This window comes from Triturus cristatus, chromosome 11 (genome assembly GCF_964204655.1).
Source record: "Triturus cristatus chromosome 11, aTriCri1.1, whole genome shotgun sequence".
Classification (NCBI taxonomy): Eukaryota; Metazoa; Chordata; class Amphibia; order Caudata; family Salamandridae; genus Triturus; species Triturus cristatus.
In genome coordinates, this window is record NC_140594.1 from 733,972,282 (window position 1) to 733,994,776 (window position 22,495).

The window sequence follows — 22,495 nt, forward strand, 5'->3', positions numbered from 1 at the left end:
GGGACACCTTCCTGCATATAAACAATCATTAAAGGTGATTTGCTTCTTCTATGTGTGCTGCAAATACAGTAATCATCGAAAGAGCAAAATATGATAAGAAATAAAAGTATTTCTCCTTGTTGCGCCACTCGACCGGCTGCTTTTTAATGGTGTTAGATTTTAGCGCTGCCTCAGTTTTACAGATATTTGTAAATCTGGGGCAGTGTCAAAAATCAATAAATGTTGAGGTGGAACGCTCACAGTAACACCCATGGCACGGTCCTGTGATGCACAAAACTGTGTGAAAAGGTGTGATATTTACAATTCTATGTTCAGCCAAGCAAAGTGGCTCATCACCGCATTGTAAATATGGAGCAGTGCATTGTGCCACCAGAGAATCCTAAAAAGTGACGCTCTTGAGGAAAAATACCCTTGTAAATATGCCCCTCAGTGTTGTGATTTTAGGGTCATCATACTGGCCAGTTGGTAGTGCTCTCAAAGCATGTCTTACCTTATTTTTGGATCTAGCTCAGCAGCAAAATTTTCAGCGCAGGCCATTTGAAGTAATGCATTAGAAAGTGACCTTGTAGTTACGAAATGGACCAGAAATCTGGAACTCTATGTACTAATTAGCATGTTTGGCAGGCCATTTCCTCCATATTTAATGTTGTGCAGGAGTATTTGGAAGCAGCTAACCAGAGCATAATTTTCGTTAATTCTACTTCACATCTACCCCTCCAGAATAATACTTCAGTAGACAACAGAGTTATTTTTGGGAATTACCAGTATTATTGACACACCTGCCATTTGTGTTCAGAATTGTTTCCAGCAATGTTGCATTGACAAAAATATCTGATACCCTGTTACTAAACAAATACAATTGTTCCCTTTTACTACATGCTCTACATGACAATGGTTACTTTTCGCTCTAATAATGTTTTTTGTATGCAATTATGTTTGTCATGTTCAGACACCACGATCAGCAAAGTCCTTTATATAATAATCATGCTGCACTTTAGATACTATGCAATTATTACTCATTCATCACTTTAAACACTGTAAGGATTATTGAAAGGCCACATAAATGTATTCCTCCACTGCAGAATTTTCCCACAAGCCCATTTGTTAACATGTAGAATGTAACAGTAACTCTGTGTGAAAATCATTTACTGATTGATGCATTTAAAAATATTTAAATGGGTTTCTGCAAAAGAATTTAAGAAATGACAAATCATTTTAATTAAATGCTTCTTTTTATTTTGTTTTAATAAGGCAATATAAGTAGGCAATTAACTTGCATTTGAAACAACCACAAAAAGTAGTATTTTTTAGCAGAGCTTCAAATTCACAGTAATTTGTGGCAAAATTGCATTGTTGCTACAAAATTGTCAAATATGATGGATGACTATTATGTACATTATGCCACTTAAAACATGTTCTTTAGACCTAACTTTCCACTTTGGTGAACCCCGAAAACATTAAATAAGTACCCTGTACCTCTTGATGTTGTTGAAAAGGTTAGTTTAGTTTTAAAATCAAAGTAATTAAGGGAAAAGAAAATAACATGTTACAGCACATTACATGTTTTCAGTATTGTAAAATGTACAGACATTGGCTGTATTGCCATTGTTCGGGCAAGGTAAACATAAAAAAACCGAATGGACATACTACGATCAGGCATCATGCTGCTACTACAAGGTTCTCTGGCAATGCAACTCAATGCTGCTATGTAATTGCTTCTGTTCTGTGCCTGTTTAGACAAACTCTGCGAGCCATGTCACTCCTGAACAGTAGAACTACACTAGCTGTTATTGCCATTGATACATTTAAGAAAAAAGTCGTCTTACTAATTAGTTGCATCCCCAGCAGCAAAACACATAATTACCCTGACACAGCTGGCACCCAGTCTCAGCCAGAGAATAACAGGCGTGCCAGCTAATGCTCATAAATAGGATCACCAAAAACGACAAACATAGAGGACTAGGGCGGGAAGTGAGCTTCATCTTTCATAATTAAAAGAGGAATTCAAGCATTTTGGCGCTGGAACGCATGATGCTCATTTATTAAGGTCAGTGCAATTGGAGGTTGCACACTTCCAATTGCATGATTTTGCTCATATCTCTTGGTTTTATATAGAAGTAAAGGAGAGATGCTGTCTCAGGACATACAAATTGAATACCCATCTTAGTAAGTGGATGTGAACATCCTAAGAGCAAACGGAATACATTCAGTCAGTTGGTGATATGCTTTTCAGAGTCACATAGTTATCTTGATTAACATGGTTTGAAAAGGGATTAGGAAAGGAGGCAATTTATTGAGTAAGAGTGTTGCTGCAGACAAATAATACATACGTATGTCAGGGACTAATGGCACGCCAAATTTTCCTTGGTCACAGTCTTTTGAGCTGTTGTTAATTTATAGATAACAAAAAACAAGCAGGGAGAAAGAGTGCAGATTGTTCATTCTCCTCATTGCACAATTAGAGTTATGATTTTTGAGTTTGATGGTGACAATTGTATTTCAACTTGCAACGGTAACATGGTGGGTGACCTCGACATAAAGGGACTTATTTCTCATCATGAGTACTTCAGATTTTTACATTGAATATCGTATTGTGGTTACTAATGGCAATGACAAGTACAATATGAACAGTATGTACCAACTATAAAGTCACAGAGCTGAAACATACATTATATGATAGTGTTTCCTATATGTAACAGGTAAAATTACCAGGCTTGTAATATTTTAAAATACATTTGATTTGAAGGTCTAGAGATTTTTACCAACACCATCTCAAATCTACCATCTAAAAAAGCCAGGGTTTATAGAAGTAAACAGAACTACAACGATTGTCTGTGCTAAACCCTCCTTTTCATAAAAATGAACTTGAAGTAGGTTGGCTAAAATGTGACATTTTTAAGGCAGACAAGATTTCATACTATGCACCTGATCAGACAGACCTACAAGATTTAAAGTTTTCCATTAAGATATGGCTTTTTTTCTTAACATGACAGATTCGGTTCACATTTTGTAGAAAGTCATCACATAAACAAAAACAATATAACACAACACATACAGGTACAGAAACAAACATGAACAACAGCATTGGCGTACAAAACAACAAAGTTGAAAGTGATTTGTGTTGTATCTTTATTTTGAAGAACCTTAATAAAAGTGATATAGTAAATATGACTTGACATGCACAACAACTTACAGTTCTTTCTCATAAAGATAATGTCTGGTATTTAAGTGAATAACTATTTGGTTTACAGAAGCAAGCTATTTTACAACGTACTTAGCTGTAACTGGACTATTTAGTAGTGCAGTTATTTTTTTTATTCCCTAATTCTAAAAGGAGCTGAGCTGCCATGATGAAAGAACAATAACTGAGCATAGAACATATGGGAATGCAAAGTTCAATGCAAACATGCACCAAGCTCAAAAAGAATGCAATTACAATACAGTAGGACAGAAGTAAAATGTATGTACAGTTCATCTGTAAACAGCGGTGCACATGGTTTTGACAAGACAAAGATTCTACTGTATACAGAAACTCACTTTAGAAATTTATCAAACGTTGATAAATTTTTTGAACAGTAAAAAAGTACACAAAACAGAAAGAACGCAATACAGGGAATAAAGTTCTACAATAATTATGTTACAGAATGGTTCAAATCTAAAGTGAGACACACTCACGAAGCATGTGGCAAGGAAAGTTCTACAGTACAATTAATGGAGACAGTTTTGTTGCTTGGTATGACAGACGGAAACACATAAATTAAAGACAAACACATAACGTGATCTACCCGAACAAATGGCAGACAGAGGTGAGGCGTGTTTGGCATGTAGCACCACATGAAGTCATTCAGGATTGGCTAACGTTGGTACCTGGCTCTGGTGCAGTTCGCTCGTTTGCCTGAGAGGAGTTATTGAAGGAGGAGGCACGCCTGATGTTGAAGCAGACCGACCTAACTTGCAGCTCACTTTTATTTCTATAAGTGGAAAAAAGATGGAAGCAAAAAGTCAGTTAAACTGAGATTGAAATGAGGCATTTTAATTGTCAAGTAGACTTTGGTAAAGTGGCACAGAATTTACAAACTCACAAAGACAAGTGTGACATGCTCATGGTGACCGGATAGGGCAAGTCATCAGCCAAGAAGTCATAGTAGCCAATATTTGTGCCATCATTTTATGGCACTAATTTGATTATTTATTCAAGATTCATATAATTTAATTTATGTCTCACACAGTTGAAAGATTTGTAGAACAAAGTTTTGCGCTGCCTTTACATTACATTTGAGTTCCTTAGCCACCAAACAGCCCTTCCTCTTTAATGCAACCAAGTGACTAACTAAACATGTTGAATACGTGATTGTACGGTGTGTAGAAAATATTGTGCCAGTGCTATTCGAAACTATTAACAGTGACGTGAGCAAACCTTCTTAACCCTTCAAACTCAGGATTATGGTTGTGATTTTTTAAGACAAACGTCAAATGCATCTAAATATTTGTTTTCCTTTTTTGAAATCATTCTTTATTAGTTATCTGCAACATGGGTACAAATGTTGCATTCACATTTATTACCATGTAGATTACAATAAAAATAAGAAATAATGATCATTTTGATTACTTGCACTTGACCCAAGAACAAGAAATTCTATTTCTTAGCAAGTCCAATTTTATTTTATGGTGTGGGGGAAACATATTATCTACATCTTTATCCTTGAACCAGGTATTTACAACGATTCCTACGTATTTAAGGTTGGGTGTTATGCATCTAAAGTTGTATGGTCTTACTGCCTCTTTTGTGGTGTATCTAGACATAGTTAGCACTTCGTCTAATTAAGTTTATAGCTAGAAAAGGGATAGAATGTGTCTATTAAAGACATAATAGGGGGCAGCAAATTTTTAGGGTTAGTTAATGTCAGCATCATCTTGTATGTGTAAAGCAAATCCTTAACCTCATCTATCATTTAACCTTTAATATGAAATCATCTCCTATATTAAACATTTTGAGGGTTCTGAATAAATATCTCCACTCTACTCAATCAATGGCTTTCTCCACATCACAGGAAACAGCTATTTTGTGGTCTAGAGTCAATTATCCTTCGAAACAAATATGACAGTGTTCTGAGATTATATCTTGAATGTCTGCCTGGGACAAAGCCTTCTTGTGAGTTGTCAATCAGAGTGGGGATTACTTTGCGTAGTCTATTTGGCAGTGATTTGGCAGAATTAGTACTCCTGAGGCGGAAGCCGGGAGCGTTACACGTTTTTAAAGATCTGTGTGTTATGTAGATTTTCTTTGTTTTAAAATAACTCTCCTACCTTGCAACTTTGCTGCGGAAAAGCATCTTTTACTCCTGGCACAGCGGACGCTAGCGTTGTCAAGCACACAAACAAGCTACCACTCGTGGACGCCATTGCCGGCGTGCACCGAGGCCACGCCCCCTTTTGAGGCCACGCCCCCTCCGCCCAGTTAAAAGCACCGAGAACGAGCCCTTCCACAGAATTAGTACTCCTGAGGCGGAAGCCGGGAGCGTTACACGTTTTTAAAGATATGTGTGTTTTGTAGATTTTCTTTGTTTTAAAATAACTCTCCTACCTTGCAACTTTGCTGCGGAAAAGCATCTTTTACTCCTGGCACAGCGGACGCTAGCGTTGTCAAGCACACAAACAAGCTACCACTCGTGGACACCATTGCCGGCGTGCACCGAGGCCACGCCCCCTTTTGAGGCCACGCCCCCTCCGCCCAGTTAAAAGCACCGAGAACGAGCCCTTCCACAGAATTAGTACTCCTGAGGCGGAAGCCGGGAGCGTTACACGTTTTTAAAGATCTGTGTGTTATGTAGATTTTCTTTGTTTTAAAATAACTCTCCTACCTTGCAACTTTGCTGCGGAAAAGCATCTTTTACTCCTGGCACAGCGGACGCTAGCGTTGTCAAGCACACAAACAAGCTACCACTCGTGGACGCCATTGCCGGCGTGCACCGAGGCCACGCCCCCTTTTGAGGCCACGCCCCTCCCCTAACCCCCCTCCTCGTATTAAATGTGTATTTGGAGGAAGCGCAGCGGACGAGTGCAGCGGGCGCGCCGTCAGCGCGCCGAAGGCGCGCCTAAGGCAAGCCCGTCTGCGCCCGTCCGCGCCAGGACGGGCCTGGGGCCTGCCACCCTGGTCTCTTCCACTCAACCTACTATATCATACTCCAGAGACTCTCTGATGCAACTATATCGCCCCCCCCAGCCTCTCTGTACGACTATTCTTCAAGGTGAAAGTTCTTCTATCACTGTGCGCACTGTTTTTACAAATTCACCCCGGTGACGAAAATTCAAACACCCCGGACCATCATCAAGATGGCCCTGCTAAATTGTAGATCCCTGCCCAAACATAGTCATGAAATCTTCATGCTTCTAGAAGAAGAGCAATTTGAGATACTATTTCTCACGGAGACGTGGCTCACCCCAGACTCCGATTTTGACCTGGTACTGGCGTTACCGCAGGGATATCTTATACAACACTTGGATCGAGTGAAGGGAAATGGGGGAGGGATAGCCATTATTCATAAGGAACATCTTTCATGCAGGTTTCGGGACAGCCCTTTACTGAACTGTGAAAATGTTCAGTTTAGCATTCAATTGTCCTCCTGTAATTCACTCTCAGGAGCTCTTATTTACCGTCCCCCAGGAGCCTTGGGCCAATTTTGTAGCTCCCTTGTGGAATTCTCCACAGCTATGACAAGCACTCTGTCTAACTTACTTGTCTTAGGGGATTTTAATATCCACTTCGATAACGGGGAGGACAACACCGCATCAGAGCTGCTTTTAGACCTTGCCACTCATCATCTTCATCTACAGAATGACCAACCCACGCACAGTCATGGTCATTTACTTGACCCTATTTTCTGTAACATTAACACCTTGAAAATCAATGCCCCGATTCCTCTGCCCTGGTCAGACCACAGGCTTATTCCCTTCAGTTGGGAGATTCCGACCAACGTTCCTCCCACTCCATCTCCCGGTAGACCGGTACGTCCCTGGGCTAAACTAGACCTCAAAAAATGGGAATACATCCTGGACCTCTCCAAGCCCATCTTTGCCATCGACCCCGTAACAGCGGATGTGGAGTTTTCATCTTGGATAGAAAATTCCCTTAATACCATCCTCCCTTACAAACCATATCGGACAACCCGCAAAAAAACTTCCACCCCATGGTTCACCCAGGAAACCCGCCTCCTGAAGAAGCAATGCAAAAGGGCTGAAAGAACTTGGCGGAAAGACTTCGACCCCAATAGCAAGATGGAATACAGGTTGGCCATCCTCAATTATAAAAAAGCCTTGAAAAATGCCCAAACTTCGTTTTTTCAGGAGAAAATTAATGATGCATCTTGCTCATCGAGGGAGACATTTTGCATTGTAGAACTTCTCCTGAAAACCCCGGAGTCCACTTGTCCATCTGTCCTTGCAGACAACCATTGTGATAAGTTGGCCACGTATTTCGATCAAAAAATTCAAAACATTCTGCAGCAACTTCCGTCCATCCCCCTGGATCTTTCACCTATTTCCCTAATACAAGCCCAGAACCTCAACTCTAGACTTGAGACGTTCACTCCCATAAGCAAGGAAACCTTGGCCCCCATCTTTCAATCTCTTAAAAGTGGCTCACCTTCTGACCCTGCACCAGTTAAAATCCTAAAGCAAGTAACACCTACCATCTTCGGACCTATGGTACACCTGATTAATGCCTCATTGGCACTCGGAGTGGTCCCCCCCAGCTGGAAAAAGGCGAAGGTTAGAGCACTACTAAAAAAACCTAATCTAGACCCCCTTAACCTAGGCAACTTCAGGCCCATTTCGCTCCTCCCCTGCATCAGTAAAATGACAGAAAAATTCATAAATGTCCAGCTTTCCCACTACCTGGAATCGAATGAATTACTTAAACCATCTCAGACGGGTTTTTGCCCCGGACAGGGCACGGAGACAGCAATGGTGACGGTGGTCGAGGAGGCCAGGAAGATCATTGATTCAGGAGGTTCAGTGGCAGTGATCCTCCTGGATCTGAGCGCGGCCTTCGACACTGTCAACCACCAAATCCTGGTCCAGCGACTCAGTGATCTTGGGATTACAGGTGTCGCCCTGACCTGGATTAAATCCTTTCTTCATGACCGTTCATTCCAGGTGATCGAGGGTGACTATACTTCCAGGGAGACCCCTATGCGTTGCGGAGTACCACAGGGCTCCTCGTTGAGCCCCACGCTCTTCAACGTATATATGTCCCCTATGGAAAAAATAGTCACCCCCCACGGGATTAAACTCCTAACGTACGCTGATGACACCCAGCTGGTAGTCTCCCTTTCTCAGCAGGAAAACCCTACCACCAACCTTTATTCCTGTCTGAAAGACATAGTCAGCTGGATGGATAGCTCGCACTTGAAGCTCAACAGCGACAAGACGGAGATACTGGTAATGGGGAACCAGGCTCACTTCCGGCCAGAATCTTTATGGCCCCCATGCATGGGCAAGCCTCCTACCCCTAAAACCGAGATCAAAAGCCTCGGACTATGGCTTGATCAAAATCTCACCATGCACACTCATGCTAGGAAAACTGCTGGGGTCTGTTATGGGCTTTTGCGATCTGCCCGAAAAATTCTGCCATTACTCCCTTTTCCATCAAGGAAACTCCTTATCCAAGGCCTCATCCTGTCACGCTTGGATTATGGCAATGCACTGTTTTTGGGTGCCCCGCGGAAAGTCACAACCAAATTGCAGGTGGTTCAGAACGCGGCAGCACGGATCCTCACCAACACCAAGAGCCGGTGTTCGTCAAAGCCGGCTATCAAAGCACTCCACTGGCTACCCGTGGTTGAAAGAGTGCAATTTAAGGCGCTCTGTCTCACGCACAAAATCCTCAATGGCAAGGCCCCTCCCATCTTTAAAGACCTGGTGACTCCTTACACCACTTCTAGACCTCTCCGATCCTCTAATGCTCATTTAACTCTGCCACCTAAGATCAAGAGAGCACGATCAGGAGGTCGGCGCTTCTCCTATAATGCTTCCAAATTATGGAACTCACTCCCTCCTGACATTCGTGCACAGCCTAATCTGTTGGCCTTCCGAAAATCTCTGAAAACATGGCTGTTCCCGTGAAACCCCCTTACTACTCCACCTGTACTCATTCAGCGCTGGGACGCTCACGGGCAGCCATGCGCTTTAGAAATCCAGTAACATTTAACATTTAACATTTAACATCCACGCTGGTTAATGAAATGGGGTGATAGTTAGCAAGTTACAAGTGGTTCTTATTTGGGTTGGGTGTCATTGTTATTATTGCTCTGTTAGAGAAAGAGTAGAACCGTCCTGTGCCATGGGCTTCCTTAAACACGGCATGGAGCATGTTCATGATGTTATTGACCCCAATTTTGTAAAATTTGTCAGAATAACGATCTTGCCCAGGTGATTTGCTATTGGGGGGAGTTGTGTCGGGAATAGGCATCTCTAATCTTATATATTCATACATCTATCTCTATCTCTCTATATTTAGATGTTGGATATCTAGCCACTGGGTATTTAGAGTTAGGATTGTGTTACCGTAGGAAAAGCATCTTTTGTTTTCCTTCTAAATTTGGCGCTCTTTAATGAATATTCACGAAACGTTCTGAAATTTCTTTTCTTCAACCTCAGCTCCAAACCGGAAAGTTTCAGAGTGATTGGTCAAGCGAGGGCTGATAAAAAAGGGAAGTTCCAAAACCAAATTTGCTCACGGGTTTTACTTTAAATATTTTGAAAATGGCTACAGCCAAAATGACTGAACCGAATGATACCACATTTGGCAGGAAGCTAGATCTTTAGATCTTGGTGCAGAAAGAATGCATTTTGGTGTAAATCCATTCAGTAGTTTAGGAGAAATTGCAGTACACAAATATTTGTATATCTTGACGGTTGGGTTCAAGAGAATATTGCAGGAGTCCCGCAAGGTCAACTAAAAAAAAAAGAATGCTCTGATTGGCTTTTTTTCTCTTGAGCCATCTCACTCCAGCAGTAGTGATGCTCCCTCCGGAGCGAGCGTTCAGATTGATTGGCTACAACATGAACAAAAATTCTAAGACCATTCTAAAGTTAAGATTCATTTTAAAGTTAAGATTCTTGACTTGGAGAAGGCATCACAAGAACCAATGGCATCTGCAGCGCCTAGTGCAACATCTAACTGGGTTCGAGAGGCCGTTGTTGGATACAGCCTGCAACCTTGCCCTGCTGGAGAATTTTGACTTCCATTTCAGAAACTAAGGGCCTGATTTAGAGTTCGCTGCAGGTTACTCCATCACAAGTGTGATCGATATCCCATCTTCCTTATTACAAGTGCTATTTAAGTACCTTGTAATATGGCAGAAGGAATATCCATCACATTTGTGGCAGAATTACCCATCCGCCGAACTCTAAAATCAGAACCATGGTTCCTGATTTAGAGTTTGTCGGACAGGTTGCTCTATCACAAACATGGTAAATATCCCGTCCGCCCTTTTACAATGTCTTTAGATTCTATGCCACTTGTGATAAAGTGAATGGTATAGCTGTCACATTTGTGATGGAGGAACCCATCCACAAAACTCTAAATCAGGTCCTTAATCAGAATATATAATCTCTGTTGGAATGACCCGCATAGGGTATATGACCCCCAACGCCATCATGGTCAGCCTGAAATCATGCCTAGGTCCTGGTCAACCACGAACAGTGGCTTCTGATTGACACTACAATTCTTTGAGCTTTTTAACTTAAAAACCTTTTGAAATTCATATATCTGGTTCCCCTTATTGGATCTTAGTTGTTTTGATATAATTTTTCTTATAAACTTTTCTCTATTTTTAGACATTGGTTGTGACATTTTGCTCTGTGCCATAGCTATCAGGGGTTGATTCCAGGTTAATTTATTGAACTTGTGTTAGACCTGACAAGATTCTGGATTTGTTACTTGGGAAGGAATCAAATCATCCCCAACACGTATCAACCCATTTTCTTACACATTTCCTAATGGACAACAGAAATATTTATCTCCTGCCTTATTTTCTTTCTGCATTAATTGCTAATAGATATTTACATTTAGTCACTCTAATGATTTTTTTATATGTTATGCATATTTGTGCTGACCTTTTAAGGGTCCCAACCCCAGATATGAGAAAATGTGACTTCAATAAGTTTACCTGTTCCATTTTACCCACAGACAAATACAAATGTCAAGGGATATAAATTCTACATTTTCATCATAGAAAGGACAGCAATGCCAGCAAACATCTCTTATGTACGCAGTTGCTAGCAATTGAAATCTCTAACTTTTGTCTCACGGGTGCTTTGGCAGGGTCAATTAAATGCAGCTGTGGAAGGAGAGTCATAAATGTCGCTAATGGCAATGGGACTCATTTGAAAGCCCTAAAATTTGAAACATCTCTGCAAAATGAGAGTTGGCTTGTTTAGCCCTTTATCTTAGCCTTAAAAAGGTTTATATTAGGGAAAATATATATAAAAAAGAAATATGTCTTGCAAAAAATGTGCATTTAGTTAGCATTCTCTATTGCCTTTCTGCGGAATTGTACGATATGTAGATTTAAGCAGAGCAGACATTGGAGCCATGGATTGTGTAGTATGACAATCCACAAAGCAGTGCTTAATTTGAGCCGGTGGTTTCCAGTGCTCAGCACTTCCAATTAATTGGTTTCCAGTGCTCGGCACTTGCACTTAATTGTCAACTCCACACTTAGCACAGTCTGCCACATGTGTTTTCTTACTTACATAGGTTGCCCTATCCTTATCCCTTAACTCTAAGACTCCTCAGGCCTGCTCACTATCACTCCCTGACAGGTGCGGACCCTTCTTTCTATCCAGCTCTCTCCAAATTACCAGCTATCACTATTAAACTATCTGTGCCGAAGGCTTGGCTTCTTAATACATGTACCAATGCGTCCAATGGAGTTGATACCACCATCAACCAAAGGCTAGGTGTTGTACACCTCATTGCGGCATGGTTAACACACCTCCATTCTCTACTCCAATGAGCTCATCTCTGATGGGCACGCATTTATGTCACAGACAACACCTGTCAATGGTCTTGTAGTCATCAGTAGAAACTCAAACTCAAATCATCACCACAGCCTCACCCAAGTACTATTAAATGCTCTCTGCTCAAGGCTTTTTCTCTCCTTCGACTTCATCACCACTACGAGTACACTCCGCAATATTATTATCCCTTCCTCAAAACCATCTTGTCATTAAGTCTGACCCCTCACATCATAATATCCAGTTACATCAAATGAAACATCAAAGACTGGTTCCTTACTAATGCCCAGAACTTACCCTGAGACATGGACTTACCATTCTTGACCGATCACATCACAACAGCAACCCAAAATCTACCAACTGTGGACAAACAAAAGTCAAGCCAACCCAAAGAAGGTCCTTCATAAACACAGAAATGTGTGGCACAGATGTTCCACCACTCCATACCACAGTCCATGACTGGGCTGGCAAGCCTGTCCCCTCACAAAAAACTCAGTAAAGCTAAAGCACTCCGCTCCTTGCTATGCACCACAAGTAAAAATATGAACAAATGAAATGGGAAACTAAAATCATACAGGTGTAATTCCAGTGATAAATTCAAGCAGCACTACTTCAAAATATTATTCTTGTGGTGAATGAATGAATGAATGAATGATCCCCACCGAGTCCAGGAAAATAGTCACCCATGCGTTTGTCAGCAGCAGAGTTGCCCATGGCAACGCACTCTATGCCGGCACCACCCAGAAACTTCCACAAAGACTGCAGACCGTCCAGAACGCCTCCCCAACTCATCCTGAACATCCCACACAGCAACCACATCACTGCCCACCTGAGAGACATTCACTGGCTACCTGTCAACAAGAGAATCATCTTCAAATCTTTTCACTCATACCTACAAAGCCCACCACAACACCGGACCTGCATTCCTCAACCACAGCCTCCACTTCTACACTCCCACCAGACATCTCCACTCTGTCCACCTGGCCCTGGCCACCGTCCCATGGATCGGTAAGAACAAAGCTGGAGGAAGATTCTTCTCCTACCTCACTGTGAAGACCTGGAACTCCCTACCTCTGCACCTCAGGCATTCACTATCGCTGCTGCAATTCAGGAAGGACCTCATGACATGGCTCTTTGACTGAACCGCAGACCCAGTCAGTCTCCCCCCCAGCGCCTTGAGACCCCCACAGGTGAGTAGTCGCGCTTTATAAGATCCTGATTGATTGATTAATTGATTGATTGACTGAATGAATGAATGAATAAATTAAGGGCATTTCTCGTAAAGCCCAACAGCTACTTAGGAAGAGTGTCCCAGCGCTACAAGATGCAAACATGTAGAAATGGATGGAGGTTACTGGCTACAGAGATGCATTTTCAAGGATCTGTGAAAGGCAAATTCACGTTGTAAGTTCCTGGCTGGTACTTCTTAATTCTTTTGTTCAGGTAATGGGACCCGGTGAAAACGTAACATCTAACATACATAGGGTCTCATCCACAAGAAAATGACGCAGTGTGGCTCAGCAGGCCATTTAGCTGTGCCGTGCTGCGTCATTTTCAAAGCACAAGGATGTGTTGTATCAACAACAATATGACTCATCCCTGTGTGTGGGAAGTGGCTTTGATGCATGGTGGTGTAGCAGTTCTTCATCGGAGCTCCCGCCGGATTGGCATGTACTCGGCATAATCCTAGACACATACCCGCATGCCGAGCTCCTCGTGGGGTAGGGGAGATCGGAGGCTATCCGCTGCACTAAATGTGGGCAGATCGGCCGGCAGGCAGCAGCAAAAGCGGGTGAAAGAACCCAGTGACGGAAATCCCAGTAGGAAGTTGAGTGTCATCTTGCCTTTGCGCCGGACGGGGGAAATAAGGCCCAGGGCTCGGCTCTCACTGCTTCACTTGGAGCTTAAGTCCAAATAAACACAGTGGAGTTGTGCAGCAGAATTGTGGAGCGGGGCCTCCCCTCCGATCAACGACCCTGGCAGGAATAGTCAAGCGGGTTGGTCCCGGGGGCAGGCGTTGACCGGTAAGTGAATCGCTGCGGCCCCGTCTGGCATGTAGTGGGGCTGCAGGGCCTGGGGCAGTGACCCGCTCATAGGAGGTGAGTGGCTTTGGGACTGTTGGTGCCCCCTCCGGCCCCCCCTCTATTAATACAGTCGTCGTCGGCAGGCAGTAGAGCTGCAAAAAGACATTTCTGCCACCTGTAGGGTGAAAAGGCCCGGACCTGGAAGCCGAACTGGGGCGCATGAGGGTTTGACTTGAGCGGGGGACGCCGGGGGAGATTGAGATTGATGCTTATGTGGAAGGGGCTACCTTTGAAAACCGGCTGATGAATGAATGGTTCATGACCTGAATGAGATGGCTGGACAGGAGTGGAGAGAGCGGCCAATGCAGCCCAGTACAGTGAGCCAGTTGGTGTCAGTCCTGGCGGAGAAGTGTTGGTGTGCTGAACGATGAGGGGAGTACCCGATGTTTGCGCCACATGAAAGAAGGCTGGCGGCACAAGGGTCTTGGACGCCCTAATACCGGGATCCGGGACTGTATGCACTACAGAAGTCCATCACAATGTGGGAGAAGGAGATTGGCGCCGGCCTGCCGGGTTAACCTGGGGGGGGGGGACTTCAAGATGGTGAAAGATAAGGCTGCAAATGTTCAGTCTAATGAAATCTCCAACATCACACAGCCGTGCCCAACAGAGGCGGCTGGGGCAGCGGTGCATCAGCCTGACCAGTGAGGTGATGCCCCGGGAATGGCAGACACGAATCCTGTGCTGGCATACATAATGGAGGCAATCCATTCCTCGAGGGAGGATATGTTGCAAAGGATCGATGCATTGGCAATAGACATCAACCTTCTGAGAGCCGATTTACATAAGGTTTCAGATAGAGTTACCGCCACAGAGCAAAATGTGGACACTATGAAGCAGGAGGTCCGTTCTCTTAGAGATACTGTGGTCAAGCTGCAGCAAAGAGTGATACAGCTAGATGATCGAGCGGAGAATGCGGAGGGGAGGTCAAGAAGAAACAATCTGAGATTTGTAGGTTTACCTGAAAGGGCAGAGGGCCCTTCGGCTGATCTCTTTTTGGAAAACTGGATAGTGCAAGAGCTGGCCTCCACAATACTATCCAAGTTCTTCAATATTGAAAGGGCGCACAGGGCATTGGGTCCACAGCCGTGACCAGGGGCCCCCCTAAGAGCCATCGTAGCCCGATATTTTTAACTATAGAGTTCAGAATATTATTCTACAAAGCACCAGGGCAAAGGGCCAGATAACCTATCAGGGCCACTCTATTGCAATCTTCCCAGATCATATGCAGAGTGTTCAGGAGCAAAGACGATCTTTTTTGGCAATGAAGAGGCAACTTCGGGAGTCGGGACTGAAATATAGCTTGCTGTATCCTGCAAAACTAAGGGTGGAACATAAAGGAAAGGCCCAGTTCTTTCAATCGGCGGATGAAGCAACAGCATGGTTGGACGAGATGGGCCTGTCGGACTCCTGTTTGGCACTGCAGACGGGTTCTGGTGGGTCCTGGCACAGAGGAGGGAGAGTGGCCATGAGGTCTCAGCCGGCCCGGAAGACATAGGCAGATCGAGATGACAGGCCTGGCAGGATCCGGGTACGCCCAGATGAAACATTGCAAGCAGAATTGGTGCGGTACTCAGTATATGGCTCCCAAAATGTAGTGCCGGATTCCTTGTTGTCAAACGAATCCGCGAGCTGAAAGGTGGTCTGTATTATCTACGAGTACGAAGTGTTAGCTGGGTGCTTATGATGCGGAATATAAGTAGTTTGTATAAGGTAGGGAAATGTGTTATTGAACTGTCTGATTTTTGCCTGCGAGGGGTCCTCCACGTGCATCGCAGGGACCGAGCCACGTTCTGGGAGCTGGAGGCTAGTCCTCGCGTTCGATTGGTTGCTTGGAGTGGATGAGAAAGTAGAGTATCGGCTCCTAGGCTACATAGAAGTGAACATCGCTGGTTTGAACTAGAACGTTACAGGAGCCATAGTTATTGATTATTTGTAAGTTTTCACAAGGGAGGTATGGGGCGGCTAAGACACGCCCTGCCTCGGCAGGACAGGCGTGAGGGGAAGGCTGCTGGGTTGCCCAAGGGGTGAATGGAGTTGGGTGTTCATTTAGGTTCTTATTTTGGGACACATCGGATGAATTATAAGAAAGTTGGCAATCTGTTGAGAATGTATATGACAGGGGACCAACCCATATGGCAGTTGGCAGAAGACCAGTATCGAGAGAGAGGCGGAGAACGGGTATCGTAATTCCTGGAATATGGCAAACATAGCTTTGAAGATACTTACTTGGAATGTCCGGGGGTTGGCGGCCTTCGAGAAACAAAAGAGAGTATATGCATATTTGAAAATGTACAAGGTGGCTATTGCGTGCTTGCAGGAGACTCACGTGTGGGGAGACTCGATCCTATGCAGATGGCGTGAACAAATGTATGCTACATCATATTCAGGATTTGCTAGAGGTGTTCTTATTTGTGTGGCACCGGGAGTACCTTTTAAATATCTACATCACGTGGCGGACCCAAATGGGAGGTATGTGATCCTTCATTGGTCAATAGAAGGGAGGGAAATGTGTATAATTAATGTTTACACCCCTAATATTGATTGCCCGAATTTCTTCCCTTCTGTTATGACAGATGCTGCACCATATCTAGTAGATTTGATGGTGGAGGATTTAAATTGTGTGCTAAATGGAAATCTAGATCAGGAGTCTCCCCGTATAAATACCAAACCACGCATGACAGAAACCCTGGATGCCATAATGAGGGAATTGCAACTCATGGATATATGGAGGGAACGCAACCCGGGACAGAAGGTTTTCTCATGCCATACCCCAGCAACTAATACATTTAGTTGTTTAGACTACTGCCTCCTGACATCGGACCTGGCTCGGGAGGTTCAGAGGATAACATATCAAGCCTGGTATATATTTCGGACCATTCACCGGTTTTGGTCAGCTTTGAGGGCCATAGACCCAGATCAGCTATCCCTACGTAGTGGCTCCGTGCGGAGACATTGCTGGACTCCCCTTTTGCAAATGAGTTGTCAATTGAACTCACTAAATACTTTGAGGAAAATTGGGGGTCAGCCTTACATAGAGCCCATGAATGGGATGCCATGAAGGCAGTGCTCCGGGGTGGTTGCATTCATACAACATACGGGGTCAGACAACAATTAGAAAGGACATTACAGTACAGGAACGTAGGCTGACCAAACTAGAGGCATTGCTGCCTGGGTCCCCACAGAGGAGGGAGGAGTGGTGTGAGGCCCCAATTGAATTATTGGAGGCATGTAAACGACTAGAAAAATATGACTATACGGTATATGGGCCAAGACTCCATAGAGAGGGAAATAAATCTGGTGCCATGCTGGCCAGGCTGCTGAAGCGGGAAACACCCATTGGGCCGATACTGCAATTACAGGACATGGATGGGAGATTAGTCTAGTCGCAGGCAGGGATCCGGGAGGTATTCGCTATGCATTTAGTCAAGGTGTACAGTTGCGGGGAGGGGCTGGGAGGGTCGATCATAGCGGAGTTTCTAGATGCAGTGGAAGTGCCCCAATTGGATCAGGAGATGGAGGAAAGTATAGGAGCCCCAATCTCGAAAGAGGGGGTGCTAGGAGCTATTAAGCGATTAAAGTCAGGGAAGTCGCCTTGGAACAATGGCTTACCGGCGGAATTCTACCAACAATTTGCTCCACACCTGGCAGATTGGTTATTGGAGATATATAATGAAGCCCTACAGCGGCTAGTGTTGCCAGATTCTATGCAGGAGGCTCTGGTGATAATGATCCCCAAACAAGATAGGGATCCACAGGTACTGAATTCATATAGGCCGATTTGGCTGCTCAATATTGATGTTAAGATTTTGAGTGGCATTCTGGCAGATAGACTAATTCCTTATATGTCTTATTTGATCTACCCAGACCAGGAAGATTTTATCCTTATTGGATATCGAACAGGCCTTTGATTCGGTGGCCTGGCCTTATGTATGGGCCACCTTACCAAAAATGGAGGTGGGGGCAAGCTTTCTCCAATGGGTTACATTGTTATATACGTCCCCCAAGCCCGGATTAAGACAGGGGGTAGAATCTCAAGAGCATTCCGATTGAAAAGGGGGACCAGGCAGGGTTGACCCCTGTCTCAACTCCCATTTGCAATGGCAATGGAGCCATTGGCTGCAGCACTTTAGGAGCTGACTAAAAGATGGGGGATTACAGTGTGGGGCACTGAACATGTAGTCTCCATGTATGCCGATGACACACTGGTATATTGTAAACAACCTAGAAGGTCGGTTCCTCTGCTATTGAAGATCCTAATGGAATTCGGAGAAGCATCTGGTCTCCGCATTAATCAAACTAAATCTAAGCTGATACCTATTGGTAAATTAGCAGACCGGCCGGCATATGACCTTCCTGACCTGGGGGTGCAGTGGACTACAATGACTTCCAGATACCTGGGAATTAGACTAGCAAAAACAACTGAAAGTTTCCTGAAACCTAACATAGGAAGGGTCGTGGAGGGGATCAAGGGCTCCGTACGCTTCTGGAGGGACTTGCCTCTGTCCCTTATGGGCAGGTTTGCAATAACTAAAATGGTCATTGTAGGAAGGTGGAATCTGACTATATGGTTGCCCCTCTTTTTTCCTGGTGTTTGAATGGTTTTTGACTAGTCTGGCTGGGATCCTGCTATCCAGGACCCCAGCCTATCTGCTTACTCCCTTAAATGATTGGTGTGCATATTAGATGCACTAGTGATCGGATACTGTGGTACCTTATGAGCCCCTAGTAGATGGTACCTTAGGTACCTAGGGCATTGGTACTTCACAGGCCTACCAGGGGCTGCAGCATGTATTATGCCACCCCTGGGAAGCATTCACAATCTGACACCACAGGCCTGCTACTGCAGCCTGTATGAGGTAGTGTTAGCACTCCTCACTGAGGTATAGGTTCCTATATCTCACCATACACACACATATAAACCTATCAGTCACCCCTCTAGCAGGCCCTAACAATCCTGAGGGCAGGGTGCTTGGTTTACTATGTGAGGGGGTGCTTCTGCCTGAGCAGGACCCCTCTGCAGCTGGCAGAGTCTATTCTCTGCTGCTGTTTGTGGATGCGGTTAAACCATATACTCTTAAGTGCATTATAACCTTGCGGTAAATGCTAACTTTGGAATGACTGCATCAAAACATGTCGTGTTTGGTGTCAAACAACTTGGAATCCTACCCCCACACCAGTAACTAGTGTGGGAGTAGGATCCCACCCTTCTAGAGGGGACGACATGTACACACTGTACTACACGGTAGAAATCATCTAGAGCCCTGGCATCACAAAATGGATGCCACCAGCACAGACACCGGGCTGCCCTCCTGCTGCTGACCGAAACTCGCAGTGGAGGGAGCTCAACAAAGGGTTTCCTGTCACAGGGAGGTGTCACCACCTCCCAGACAGGATTTAGTGTATTGGAGCTGGGTGGGTGCACTCTTAGAGTGCTTTGAAGTCCTGCACTGGGGGAGCAGTAGGCTCCTCTGTGCATATGCCAGCTCAAACCGGTTCAGGGGCTGCCTGCACCTGTCCTGGCGCGAAACTGGACAAAGGGAAGTGGGTGTAACCACCCACTACCCTGGCCCTCCTAGAGGAGTTGCCATAGAGCTAGTCCCTCCCATCTTATCAGTATAAGATACCACACATTGCCAATGCAATTCAGATTACACCTGGACGACACTCTACGAAGAAGAATCCTGGCCCTTCAACTTTCTACTACCTTTAGAAGACCGAAGGATCTCCCTTGGAGTCAAGGAGTGACTCCCCTGCTTGGCAGGCACCACAAGGACTGAACAAAGGTTGCAAACTTTACCGCTCCCGCCAGAGCCCGAAGTCCCTGCATCCCCTGAAGCTGATTTCCTGACCTCTCGTCGGCCATTTTGAGTCCCCAGCGAAGCTGTGGCGTCTGGACCCCACGAGTGACGAGGAACAGCAATACCAGGGAACCGTGCACTGATTTCGAGTGCAAGCCCTGAACAACAAACTACAAACTTGTGCTTTGGACCAATTACTGTCCAAGTCCCTAGCAGGTATAAAACCAAAGAACAGCGGCCTACTTCGTCCCGAGTGACCGTGGCCTGTTGCTGAAGTTTTCCTGCAAAGGCGTCTTTGCGGTTGCTTGCCCGTTGGCTAGCTGCCCTCCAGAAGACTTCCACATCAACTTCAAGGGCTCGCCTAGTTGCTCTGGGCATGCCCTCACTTACCCTTGCTGGGTAAGTCCCTCGGACCTTCCTGGTCTGACCCAGCGACATTCTTCTATCCACACGAGACTTGCAGTTGCCAAGGTTTGTTGACTCCGATTCGAGTGCCAACACCGCCAACAGCTGCAGACGTTATGGGACCCCTGGAATCCAGCTGCTGGTCTTCATTGACCCCTCCTGGACCTCGGGAGCGAAGAGACAAAACGACATCAGCAACGTGAAGAGACGCGACAGCTGTGGTCATCTATCCTGAAGGCCACCGGTCACTGGCAAGTGACTCTGAACTCTGTCCCCTCAATTTCTAGGTCACCTACAACTTCAATCCATCGATGGATTTCCACGGACACTTCACCCGACGACACAAGCAGCAAGAACACCTCGATTCCCATTGAAAGCAGCATCGCAACCCGAAACCAAAGAACACCTCTGCACCCGGCTTCCCTGGGTGAGGTAACTCTGGCATTACGGTGCCCAAGTGCGCATTGGCTATCGAAGTACTTACCCTGTGAGTTGTTTGCTTGTTGTCCATTCCAAAGTGCCCTAGAACTGTAAAATACAAACCGCGACATTTGCCATTGAAACGCATTGAAACCCGCGTGTGTGTTTAGACACTGCACGCGTCCTCTGTGGGCTGATTACTTACCTGTAAATACTGCAGCAGTGAAGCCCCAGCGATTCCCAAGGCCCTAGGCCTCTTACTTTTGCAAGTTGAGTTTGTTATACCACTATTTTAGTATATGGTCTGGTACGCCCCTAGGGCTACAGCCATATTTGTGCTTAATTTATTGAGAACTGTTGATCTTATTAATGTTTACCTGGCTCTAATCTCATAAAGAGATTAGTAGAGTATATTTAGAAATAAATACATATATATTTGATATATATACCTGTGTGGTGTCTTTTCATTTGGTAATTCAAGAGATTATAAGGTAAAACAAGCTGCTTTACATTCCTCAGAGACTTAGCCTGAAGGCTGCTCTCCACAGCTACCACTAGGATAGCTTTATTTAAAAGGTTGTATTTAAACCTATCTACCAAGAGTCGAATTGGACTGGTGCAAAGTGGCCACTATAACTAGTGACCAGCATATGCCAGGCCAACTTCTCACATTGGTGGGCAGCGTGTGGGATTCCAGCTTGCCATTGTTTTACCAGAAAATCTCTATTTGAATTACTAACTGAAAACCACTTAAGGTACTCAAGGTACATATAAAGTCAAACTAGTATCAATAAGTTCTACTGAACTTAGAGCTGTTTGTGAAGGGACAACCACACCCTTGCTACAGCTCAAGCTAGGTTTAGTAGGCCACAACTAGTGTAGGTAGTACAACACTGCACAACACTAGCATGCCTCACCAGGATGGAGCCAGTGGGTCCATCCCATCTCAGTACAAAGATATAGCCAACACTGAGCTGAAGGCCTTATGCTTTGCAAGAAATCTGAGGGTGGGCAGGAGTCCCTCATCACAACACCTGATAGATCTGCTAGTAGCAGATGACCTGAAACAAGCTCTAGGAGCAAGTGGGTCTGGATCAGGGGGTGGGTCACACATAGTCTCTGGGTCTGATGATGAAAATCAAGATGACCTGGACTCTGTGGGTGAAGGGCCAGACCCAGATGGGTCTGAAGAGAATAGAGGAAATCTCCCTAAGAGAGCTGACAAAGTGGGAGACAGGTCTAGGTCCCTCTCAAGGGACTCTGACAGGTCATACCACTCTGGAAGAGAATCTATTCCACAGAGGAACTCCAACTTTCCAAGGGAGACCTCCTCTGACAGAAGGTTCAAGATGCTCCAGTATGAGGAAGCTAGGCTTGCCCTCAGAACCAAGCAATTGGCCTTAGATAGGGAAGCCTTCGAGCTCCAAAGAGCTTCAAAGAAGGAGGGGTTATATACCCCTGGTGGCAGCAACAGTGTCCCTAGAGGCAGAGATTACATGCCAGATCATAGGAACCTGTCCAAGGTTGTTCCTCCCTACCAGAGTTGGGATGATATCCACAAATGGATAACTGCTATGGAGAGGGCCTGTAAAGTTCAACAGGTCCCCCAGAAACAGTGGGCAGCAATCTTGTGGCTCTCCTTTTCAGACAAAGGGGGAGACAAGCTCCTCACTGTTAGAGAAGAGGATGCTAATGATTATGAATCCCTGAAGAGTGCATTAATAGATGGGTTTGGCTTAACCACTGAACAGAACAGGTTCAAGT

General features: G+C 44.8%; 1 protein-coding gene across 2 annotated transcripts in view; it reads right to left on the reverse strand.

Annotated features, from left to right (window-relative positions):
- NYAP2 (neuronal tyrosine-phosphorylated phosphoinositide-3-kinase adaptor 2) overlaps positions 1-22,495 on the reverse strand; it is a 956,845-nt gene that overhangs the window by 47,677 nt on the left and 886,673 nt on the right. For both annotated transcript variants that reach the window (XM_085634389.1, XM_085634388.1), the window contains one exon: positions 3,868-3,971. In XM_085634389.1, the coding sequence (XP_085490515.1) occupies positions 3,868-3,971 (104 nt within the window). The remainder of the gene's footprint in view (positions 1-3,867; positions 3,972-22,495) is intronic.